Below are 12,107 nucleotides of genomic sequence, written 5' to 3'. Positions count from 1 at the left end.
TCAAAAGAGTTGATAAACTCAAATGACCCGGAAGTGATTTCTCCACTTTTGACACATGTACACCGTCTACGTGGCTGCCGGTGCCTGGCGAATGTAAATGGTCTATGCACCGACTCGTCTTTTTTCATTCGTTAATGCATGGAGCGACATCCAGACTTTTTTAAGTTGTTGGGTTAAAATTCGGCGTCTGCATCCTTTTTGAGATCCGTGTAGGGATCGGTAGTTTCGGATGGTTTTTCTATCCTCTTAATCCTGTACCATCCATCACCCAATCAACAATGAAAATCGCCGTAATTTTGCCTCTTTTAATGCTGGGCATTATTGCCAGCGTTTTTGCTGTAAAGCAAGAGAGAATCAACGCTGATTTGGTGAATGTAAATGTAGAAAGAACAGTCGATTTGGTTTCCCAACTTGTAAAAGTCAACTCTGCAATAACGCTGAGAAACGATGGTTCTTCAGCCGTAAAAAGTTTCCTTGTTGCCGTGGAGCCAAAGAAAGCTGCTTTTCTGTCATTTATTGGTGGGGTAGGTTTGCCTTGTATTTTTAGGACAACTTGTGTATTGTATAAAATGTATGCGTTATTGTTTCTGTTTTAATTTGGTCAGTGTTTTTGTTTGTTCACTGTTTTTGTTTACAATTTTGTTATCCGAACCGAGTCTAACAAATAAAATTTATGTAATACAATTACAGGGAAGAATTTTAACTATGAACCATGTATCAATTCCTTCCAATTATATGTGTGATATATTACCATGTAGTACTGCTTTTTTACCTTTGCCAAAAAAGTCTAATTTAATCTTGCAGCTGCCCTTGCCCTGTTCTGTGTGAGGGTGGGAGGGGCAACCAAGATTTTACCCTCCTTTATTGTTTATAAACCACAAAATGTATAGTTATTTTATAGCCAAGTCTTTAGTTATGTCGGTTTAATTTTCAACTTTCCATTGTGAACATTCTTATCTTCGATTAATGACGTAGAATACAAACAAAGTTAAGTAAGATTTTGTTGTACTCATTTTTCTTTTTTCCAGTTTATTTAGTTGTAGATTAATCATGTTAAGGTGTGCCATAAATATTTGATAACATTCCGTATGGTGCTACCACTTTCTTACTAATTTTTACAAAAAGGGATACCTCATTGAGGTAAATTAGATCATGGAGGTAACTGTAGAACACTAAAAGCCGACAACAAGCTGACAACGCTCTTGACTTGTTGTCGGCTTTTAGTAGGACCGAAGAAGCCTACTACTAGAGAAACTTTTCCCAAGATAAGAATTAATATATCCAAAGTATTTTTTTATTTTTTCTGGCATTAAAAAACATCCACCATATACAAGTCTGTCCCAAAAATTTACATATGAAGATGTTGGGCGCGATCGGTCAATCTGCGCGATCAACCGATCGCGCTGCGCTATTAAAAAATGAATTAAGATCAATATTGGTCGCGCAGCAATCGGTCGATCGCGCAACAATCGGTCGATCGCGCAACAATCGGTCGATCGCGCAATGAACATCTTTGCGCGATTGACTGATCGCGCTACGAGTATCCCGATTATTTTTTTCCCGATTGCGCAGGAAAGGCTTTGCGCGATCTACCGATCGTGCAGGAATGGGTTTGAGCGATCGACCGATAGTGCAGGAAAAGTTTTGCGCGATCAACCGATCGTGCAGGAAAATTTTGCGCGATCTACCGATCGTGCAGGAATGGGTTTGAGCGATCGACCGATAGTGCAGGAAAAGTTTTGCGCGATCAACCGATCGTGCAGGAAAATTTTGCGCGATCTACCGGTCGTGCAGGAATGGGTTTGCGCGATCGACCGATCGTGCAGGAATGGTTTCGCGCGTTCGACCGATCGTGCAGGTAAACCATACCACCATAGTGATTTATATTGTGACGTCACACTTTTGTTAGCAACTACGATTGATTTGCAGTTATGATCAATCTTACATCTTGTGAGTTCGGCCCCTGAACATCAGCCGATCGCGCCAAACAATTCCTGCACAATCGGCCGATCGCGCAAAACCATTCCTGCACAATCGGCCGATCGCGCCTAACAATTCCTGCACAATCGGCCGATCGCGCACAACCATTCCTGCACAATCGGCCGATCGCGCAAAACCTTTCCTGCACAATCGGCCGATCGCGCCGAGTCATTCCCGCACAATCGGTTGATTGCGCATGTTCGTTGCCGAATATTGCGCCATCGACCGATTGTTGCGTGATCGACCGATTGTTGCGCGATCGACCGATTGCTGCGCGACCAATAGATATTTCAATAGCGCAGCGCGATCGCTCGATAGCACAGCGCGATCGGTTGATCGCGCAGATTGACCGATAGCACCCAACAAAGACATTCGACGGGGAGTGAGAAATCTATGGTGGATTGTGCTATTAACCATGGATCTTTATAAAGGTCAGAGGTTACCTGTTATCACTATCGCAATTACAAAACTGGATCACAGCAATAATAATATTAATAATAATAAAGAGACATTTATTTAGAACAAAAAACAATAGCAGAAAGAATCCGCCTCAAGGTGCTGGAAAAGAACAACAATAAAAGTCAGGACCAGACAAAATTTATACAAAGCAAAAGTATTAAACAGTAAAATAATTTAAGGAATCTAGATAGACCTAAGATAATACAGAAAGCTGGCAAAATGTTAAACAACCAGTTTAAACAAATGAGATTTACTAATTCTACAATTTCTTTTACCTAATAATTGTTTTGATTTCAGGTCAAACCAGACGGTGATGAAAAGAAGGTATTGAAAGTAGCTAAGGCTGACGTCGCTGGATACAGGTAAGGTTCAGAATGTGGTGAAAGGGACCTTTTTGGATTTGGATATTTATTTTCTTATAATATAAGATTAAGAGCCAAAGGAGAAGAGAGAAGACAATGAGGGAATTTCAGTTTTAGATGTGGGAGTAAACCCCAGAGAATTATTCCAGGGAAAACTCATGCAGTCAAGTAGGGATTTTAAACCCAATCCACATAGTGCCCCCTGGTTGGATTCGAACCAAGGTCCCAGAGATGGAAGGCAAGACTATACTACCAACCTGGCCTTCTGTGGTTAAAAAGACACATTGTCACCACTGAAAAGTTCAGTGGTGACAATGTGTCTTTTCAACCACAAAAGGCCAGCTGCTATAATCTTAGCTCTCCGACCTAAAGAGCTACAACAAACTGTGTGTTAAAATTTGGCAAAAATTTGGCAAATTTTGTCTGTATAAATGTTGTCTATGTATAAATTTTGGTGTATCAGTTGGAGGGTTAGTCGTATGTTTTCAGCATGTAACAGGTATAAATCATGTGTAATATTCTAAATACTCTTTTCTAGTGATGGCACATTCTTCAGGGTCAGCCTTGATAAGAGCCTAGCAGCTGGAGACTCCGTTGAAGTTGTCGTGGACACCGTCTTCACCAAAGCCCTCCGCGCCTACCCCGCCCAGATCCAGCAGAGTGAGAAGCAGTTTATGGAGTACACCGGTAGCGCCTACTTCTACACACCCTACCTGACCGAGTCTCAGACCACTGAGGTCAAGTTGGCCTCATCTACGCTGGAGTTCTACAGCAAGGTGAACCCAGTCACCCTGAACGATGCTGTCATCACCTATGGGCCTTATGAAAATGTGGAGGCACTGGCTGTGGTGAGTTTGAATATTATTATTGTATGTGTGTGTTATCAATCAACACAGTGCCATGTTATTATTAGTAGCAGGCCTGTATGCTTTGTTTTTGAAAGGGCAATGGCACCAAGGTATTTTTCCTTGGAAAAGTGAACTCTATGAGGAAATTGTAAATTTTCAGTGTCATTAGTTGTCAAGTTTTTGAGGGAAAAAAGGGTGAAAATCACAGAGCGACATTTTCAGGAGAGCCGCGTAAATCCGTTGTATTTTTGGTGTGAAATTGTTGTACTCGTTTCTAAAAAAGCACAGCAACTCAACAAGTAATATTTTAAGAGAAGCTTTCTACCATCATACCTTCAAAATGTGTAAATTTAATGTGAATCTGTGGACCTTTATATTTTATGTCGTTACCCAAACCCTTTCGAAAAAAAAACTCCCCAAATTTGACCTTGGAATGTTCTGAATCTTTTGCTTGTTTTGTCTCGGCAGGAGAAAATTCGAGTCCACTACGAGAACAACAACCAGTTCCTGGTTGTGACCAGCATGACCCGTCTCATAGAGGTGTCTCACTGGGGGAACATCGCAGTGGAAGAGACCTACGACGTCTACCACTCCGGGGCCAAGCTGAAGGGATCATTCTCTCGCTATGACTACCAGAGGACGCAGGATGGCTACTCATCAATTAAATCTTACAAGGTGAGTCAAATGGATGGGATTTGCTTTTACATGCCATTATTAAGAATTTTTGTATCATAATTGATTGGTGAAAGTGAAACGAGATGTGATTCTTTATTCTGAAGATGTTAGGGGCCTTTCTCATACCTCGGCTTGGGCGCAGGCTAAGGCCCTGCGCTCTGTGTATGCAGCTCGGCCTTTAACCTGCATTTTCAGCACGAATTGCACCAACATCAGTACGCGGAGCCGGGGCCTGAGCCAAAGTTTGAGAAAAGCCCTAGGCTTGATCGGGACTGGAATTTCATTTTTAGAGGGCAAGGCCATTTTCATTGTGCAAAGGGCACTTTCATTGGAAATTTATATTATGTCTATGGAGAGTTTTTGAGGACCACCAAAGCCAAGACAAGGGCATCAGCTGTTGTAGCCTCAGTGTACTTTCAGGACTGCCTGATTAGTGAAAGGATTTTTATTGACAAGGAGTGGTTTGACAAATATCAAACTTTAGGTAAAGATTTGGTTGTTTAACCCTGTAGTATTATCGGTGTACTCTCCTGCCCAACTGGCTCCTGCCCCAAAACACCACAGGAGATGCTAATTTAAGCAGTTTGGGTTGTATGCTCCACAAGGAGTTGAGCAAGTTTGAGGAATGGTCTAAAGTATGCCCGATGAGCAGGGATAAAAATGTTGAAATTGTTAGCAACTAAAAAACTACAGCACCTCAGCAAGTAACATTTCAAGGGATTCTTTCTACCATCATTCAATTTAAACCCTGTAAGTTTAATGTAAGTCTGTGGACATTTGTGTTTTGTGTCGTACAGAAAGTACCCAAACCCCTTGCGCAATGCAAAGTAATACAGAGGAATCAGACTCCCAAACTAATCAAACAAGATTTATTGTGTGACTAAAGAAGTTCTTGTATAGATTTACAAACCTGCATCCTACATCCTACAGACCTTCTTGCCTGCCTCAGCTAAAGATGTCTACTACCGCGACGAGATCGGCAACATCTCCACCAGTAACCTGCTTGAGCATGACGACCATGTAGAGCTGGAACTCAGGCCAAGATTCCCACTCTTTGGAGGATGGAAGACGCACTACCTCATTGGGTACAATCTACCCAGCTATGAGAATCTCTACAACTCTGGTAAGTCTAGAGAGCTGGTGCCAATTTCATAGCGCTGCTTAGCTGCAGATTTTGTGCTTACTGTGCGATTTCCATTTCATAGTGCTGCTTGCACTTGGGAAAATTTTTCTGCTACGGTAAGCACGAAAATTTGCTTACCGTTTAAGCGGTGCTATGACATTGGGCCCAGGTGCCACCCTACGTCTGTTTGGCCAAAAGCAGGCCTGCAATTTCATATTTGAATGATGATGGTGATTAGGCACCATATCAAATCAAACGTTGTGTTTAAACCTTGTCTAGTTGCGCATCCATGCAACTCCGAGAGAAAAATGTGGTTCTTAGGGAATACCTAAGGGAATTAATCGCTGTGCCTCATAGCTCAGTTGGTAGAGCATCTGCCCAGAGTGTTGGGGGTGGGGGGGGGATCTTGCAGGATCTTGGGTTCAAATCCTAATGAGGACACTTTGATTTTTCTCTCATCTCATGTTTGGTTATCTTTGAGAGGGTAAGGCCATTTTAATTTCGCAAAGGGAAATTGGGAAATCTATTGGGAAATCTTAAAGTCTATGGGAACTTGTTAAGGGGTACCGAGACCCGTGAAAATCAAGGCCTTGGCCCCCATGACCGCGCTGTAATTCCAGGCCTGCATACAAATCTTTTCATTTGAAATCTTTACAACGGTTTACTTGTGTATACTTGTTTAATATTGAACACTTGATAAACTGTTATTGATGCTGTTACAACTTGGACACAATGATGTGTTCTAGAGGAACATTCTGGCAGCCAAATAGATTGCTGAAAAGTGCCAACAGGAATATTCTTTTGCGCCTAGAATGTGCCGACTTTTGAGATGCTTCCTACCAGCGAAATAGTTTCTGATTTATTTCCCCTACTGTTTCCTATCGTACTGTTTCTTGAATAATTCCATTAAAAATGTATTTACAAATTTCTTGAAATTAATTTAATCCTTGCTGAAAATGTGGTTTTGTGGTTTGTTTTTTCCTTCATAGGGGACAAGTACGTCTTGAAGATGCGAGTTCTGGACCATGTCTTTGATGACATGATCGTTGATGAGCTTACAGTCAGAATAATTCTCCCTGAAGGATCCAAGTAAGTTCACCAAAGTGTAATAATATTGTAAGATTGAATATCATTATTTTTTGTTTTGGATGTTTAATTGTATGTTCTAATATTCTTTTTGTATTTTCGGTGATCGCTCTTTTAGATAGTGATTTAGTTGCTGAGGAGCAATTCCTAGGGTTTTGTTTTAATTTTGGATTTCACTTATTCCTGTTTTTGCATTTCTTGGTCTGATTGTTATTCAAATTCTTCCGTATTTATACTGTTATGTTTTTAAAAGCCCAAATAAAAAGTTCAATCAATCATTCTGTATTTGTGTCTATCGTCCTTAACCAAGCCGTACTAATGTATTTACTTAAAGACAGTGGACACTTTTAGTAATTACTCAAAATAATTATTAGCATAAAACCTGACTTGGTAACGAGTAATGGGGAGATGTTGATAGTATGAAACATTTTCGAAGCTGATTTTGTGACCTCAGATTTAGAATTTGAGGTATCGAAATCAAGCATCTGAAAGCACACAACTTTGTGTGACAAGGGTGTTTTTTCTTTTCATTATTATCTCGCAACTTCAACGACCAATTGAGCTCAAATTTGCACAGGTTTGTTATTTTATGCATATATTGATATACACCAAGTGAGAAGACTGGTCTTTGACAATTACCAATAGTGTCCAGTGTCTTTAAGTGTTAATTTGAATGTAATTTCAGTCCCAGCTACCGACTTGTTTTTTTGTCTGCTAATGTAAATTTTTAGCTTTCTTTGTCTTTTGTAAATTTGTTATATTTTGTGAATGAATAAAGTAATTGTTTTGAAAAGTCAATCAATCAATCAATCAATCAATCAATCGCAACACACAAACCAGCAAAACCTTAATCTCACAGGATTCATTTTGATGTTGTTTAGGATTTGTTTTCTTCTTAAAAGCAACCATTCAAGCTAATACAAATATGCCACTAACTTGAACCCTTTTTATCTTCAGGGACATTGATCTTAAGACAACATTTGATATTGAGCGTAAGTCGGATGAGGTCCACTACACCTACCTGGACACCATCGGTCGCCCGGTCATCGTCGCTAAGAAGACCAACCTGGTAGAGCAACACATTGCTGATTTTGAAGTAAGTCTGTCAATATTGTTGCTCTGTATTGGTAGTGTTTTGGTGGTAGTTTTCTGTGATGTGATTTTACATTCTGATAAAATATTCAATATTGTTAAGAAAAAGTCAAGTGGTCCTGTGAGACAAAGTATGAAATTAATGGAAACATGTAAATGATATTCAGAATATGACCTTAGTGGTATCTCTCTTGCCAAATGCCAAATGAAATAGTTGTGAGTGAGTCAAAATACTTTCATATATAGTTAGCAAGGCCTTTGTTTGCTTGTTGAATTTCACTTTAAATAGCTTCTAGATATAAATTGAGTTGGGTACTTACAAACATGGACAATTATTACAAATTTAAAAGAAATGGCCCAGTGACCAGGGTTAATGATATTGAAGTGCCATTTGTTTCACATTGTGACAGATTTTAGGGCTATTTAAAAAGCAACTGTTATTATTCAATTCAATCAATATTTATTTCCATAAAAACATAGATCAATAAACAAATTAAGTCAAAGACAGTAAAGAAGTTGTAAAGAAAAATAATTGATGACAATTAAATGAGAATAATATTAAGTATGTTCTTATTGAATTGATCTGATTGTTTGCAGCTGCACTACTCCTTCAACAAGGTTCTCCTGCTCCAGGAACCTCTTCTTGTTGTGGGTGCTTTCTTCATCCTCTTCATTAGCGTCATCATCATCGTACGACTTGACTTCTCCATCACTAAGGTAAGGCTGTCACCATTAGGTAGGGCGTGCCACCATTAAGAAGGGCGTGCCACCATTAAGAAGGGTGTGTCACCATTAAGAAGGGCATGCCACCTTTAAGAAGGGCATGCCACCATTAAGAAGGGCGTGTCACCATTAAGAAGGGCGTGCCACCATTAAGAAGGGCGTGTCACCATTAAGAAGGGCTTGTCACCATTAAGAAGGGTGTGTCACCATTAAGATCGGCATGTCACTATTAAGAAGGGTGTGCCACCATTAAGAAGGGCGTGTCACCATTAAGAAGGGCGTGTCACCATTAAGAAGGGCGTGTTACCATTAAGAAGGGCGTGTTACCCTGATGGATTGAGTTAATCAGCAGGGCTCGCCCTTAACACTAGCCCGGCGTACATTGGCTAGTAAAAACTGTTCCAGGCTTGTAAACACCACCTTTCAGATGTGAATAATACATTTTTGAAATGTGCTAATTTATTTTTGGTTTACAGTTAGCAGTGCCTTGAAATGGAAATCACACAATAATCACATATCAGTCTTTACGTTAATGGTTTTCATAAGTAAAACTTGCCTTCTGTGTAAGGTTCTTATTTAATTTAATGTTTTATTTAGACTGTTATGTCCCTTAATAATTATTTTATTTCCCTTAATCTAAAGTGAGGTGTTTCTTTAGTAAAAATGTGGTTCTATTTCTGTTTTATAGGCGAGGGTGCAATTGTTTTTTGCTTATATTATTTATATTTACTATTTAGGTGTACTTTTAAAGGCAGTGGACACTATTGGTAATTACTCAAAATAATTATCATCATAAAACCTTTCTTGATTGCGAGAAATGAGGAGAGGTTGATGGTACAAAACATTGTGAGAAACAGCTCCCTCTGAAGTGACGTGGTTTTCGAGAAAGAAGTAATTTTCTACGAATTTGATTTCGAGACCTCAAGTTTAGAATTTGAGGTCTCGAAATCAAGCATCTGAAAGCACACAACTTCGTGTAACAGGGGTGTTTTTTTCTTTCATTATTATCTCGCAAATTCGACGACCGATTGAGCTCAAATTTTCACAGGTTTGTTTACTTTATGCATATGTTGAGATCACCAAGTGAGAAAAAAAGTGAGAATGGTCTTTGACAATTACCAATAGTGTCCACTGTCTTTAAACAATATACTATATGTCATGTAATTTTAACTATTCAGGCATGTGACTTTTCAGCTGATCAGCCGATTTCCTCTTTTCTCAAAAAAGTGCCATAGACAACTGAAAAAACACTGTACAAGAGTTTAGTGTGATTGGCCATTTCCTCTTTTTTTGCAATAAGAAAGTTGCATCACTGACTAGTGTAATGACTCTAATGTTATGTGACCTGCGGGTCACAAAGCGCGTTTAATAGAATTATATTGTATTATGATTGTTTGCAACTGAAATGAATTGTTTACTCTTAACCGCATCTACTTTTTTGTAATTTGTCAGCCGTCTTGGGTGTTCCACTACAGAAGACCATATCCTTCTCTTGAATGACACCCCCATTCATACATATTTATTCAATATTGGACTCGACATGTGTATAACTCGGTTTAGTCTATTTTTATTAACTCTATCACCTTGTATATTATGAATTGGTATTATTTGTTGTATGAATGAAAATAAAACAACAAATAAACAGTTTTACTAAAATTCCAAAATCATTTCTATTTCCTGCAGGATGAAGCGAGTGAGTCTCGTATGCGAATTGCTAGCTTGGTGGACAACGTTATCGAGCAGGTAGAGAAGAAGAGAGCTCTATACTCAAGCTATGAGGATGCCATCAACAAGTACAAGTCTAGTAAAGACTCTCAAGGTAAGGTATTACATCATTCAGACTGCGGTAAAGAAAAACCAGGGTAGATAGTTGTTTCTACATTGAAGTCATCAATGGACCTTATACATTGATGTCATTACTCCGCCCTCTTAGAGGTAAAATGATGACGCAACATTGGCAAATGCAAGTCTACGCACAACTACCTTTTTTTTTTTTACCTCTAGACGAGGGCGACCTACTCAAATGACGTCGCATGCATAAGGTCGGGTTGGCGTAGGGGTATTTTTCCTTACCTCTAGGACCCCAGTTCAAATCATGGCAGGAGCACTGTGTGGCAGAGTTGCCAAATCTCCCTGTGCCAACTCTCCCTGATCCTGCAAAAAGTTTCCTGAAAAAAAAAAAACTAATTTTGCCGTGATGAACAACTTCGACAACCTCCTTGATTATTGTTAAGGGTTTTGTTTAGGGCAACCTATACCTCAAAGCATGATGATGCAGAAATCTAGCTGAGCTGTAGCTGCCAGTTTGGACATTACCTTAACTTCTTAATCTCTTTGCATTTGTTCTCAGGATTCCAGGGTACTCTAAAGAAGCTGGATACAGAGAACCGCGCCATGGACAAGGTCGTGCAGGGCCTCGTGGCTAGCCTCAAGCAGGAAGGCTCAGATGTCACTGAAAAGGTAGGTTATTAAAAGGGTCATCATTCAATTCAATTTGATAAGACATTTATTTCATAATGACATCCTCAATAACCGTGGATACAATTTGTATAATAATAATATAAGGACAATTTAAACAGTAGTTTGCAACATAATCAATAAAGTGTGTTTAAAGTAAGTAAGCTTATAATTAAATAAATAGATTCTAAAGGACTGAGGGCTGTCAGCCCAAATAATATTTGCTTAGCACAGGGTCAGGCATTTAAATCTTAGCCAAGTCAAAAGAAATTGGTGTGGAGCCCCATGCTTGCTAAATTGTGTCGTCTATTAAAGTGGCAATATACCTTGACTTTGTTAATAAAGTGTGAATCCTCTTGTCAATAATTCATTTGAGACGAAGACCTCAACATCTAAACAATCATTTTTGTCCAACCCATCTTCCAGGTTGTTGAACTTCAGAAGTATGGAGGTCTCCTGAAGGACTTTGCTCAGACAGCCGTAAACAACGCTGAGAAGGTTGTTGCCGGCAAGTTGTCTAAGCAGCAGTACATAGACGTGGACAAGACTCTTACGGCCAAACGTAATGACATTAACACCAAAGTGGATGCAATTCTCACCACTCTACGTTAGGACAGTTCATTTTTGGAGGCTTTTTTTTTTGTAAATGCCAACTAAGAAAAGTGTGAAACTAAGGTTACAATTTGTTCAACGAGTGGCTTCTCACTAGCACCCCAATCAAAGATGGGGTTCAAATCGTACTGTTTTAAATTTTTCAATATTCACCCTAAAGTTAGATTTTAGCTTTTTGTCTGCCAAATAGCAGTTTCTGAGGTTAACAACCAGCAGAATTGTAAACTGTAAGCTGCTGGAATTCAGTTTCAAGCTATCTTTCATGAAATATTTATAAGGTCTTGACCATGCAAGAACTCGGAAAGGGAAGACATTTGGTGCCAATGGTGCAGGATTTGCCACAATAGATATGCATATTTCTTCCACCTCTCCTGGAAAAAATCTGTGGAAAAAGAACACATTGCATGCCTGATGCTTCATTTTTGAAAGGGGGAAGGGTACCAAGGCATTTTCTCATTGGTAAAGGGCACCTCAATGAGAAATTTGTAAATTTCTATTGGAATATTCAAGGGGCACCAAGGCATGGCCAGGGGCAATCGTTGCCTCCGTGAAGTATCAGACCTATCAATAATCAACCTACACCCTAATCAAAGAGTTTTATATCACTGTGTTCTAAAATGGCGGGGGAACTAGAACTACCAGCCAGTTTCACCTTGCAACATTGTTTCACACTACATTTGCTCAAAGAAG

The 12,107-nt window shown here is 39.4% G+C and overlaps 1 protein-coding gene across 1 annotated transcript; it reads left to right on the top strand.

Annotated features, from left to right (window-relative positions):
• The first annotated feature begins 164 nt into the window (after window positions 1-164).
• On the top strand, window positions 165-11,905 carry LOC117307022 (dolichyl-diphosphooligosaccharide--protein glycosyltransferase subunit 1-like). The gene is made up of 11 exons (XM_033791655.1): window positions 165-524; window positions 2,737-2,801; window positions 3,340-3,649; window positions 4,118-4,324; window positions 5,255-5,447; window positions 6,437-6,536; window positions 7,491-7,629; window positions 8,223-8,342; window positions 10,032-10,167; window positions 10,699-10,808; window positions 11,232-11,905. The coding sequence occupies exons 1-11, from the start codon at window positions 279-281 to the stop codon at window positions 11,415-11,417; spliced, it is 1,812 nt and encodes a 603-aa protein (XP_033647546.1). The 5' UTR covers window positions 165-278; the 3' UTR covers window positions 11,418-11,905.
• Window positions 11,906-12,107: the final 202 nt, after the last annotated feature.

The sequence above is a fragment of the Asterias rubens genome, chromosome 2 (genome assembly GCF_902459465.1).
Source record: "Asterias rubens chromosome 2, eAstRub1.3, whole genome shotgun sequence".
NCBI lineage: Eukaryota > Metazoa > Echinodermata > Asteroidea > Forcipulatida > Asteriidae > Asterias > Asterias rubens.
Note: the sequence above shows the minus strand (reverse complement) of the source record. Positions and strands in the feature narration are given on the sequence as shown.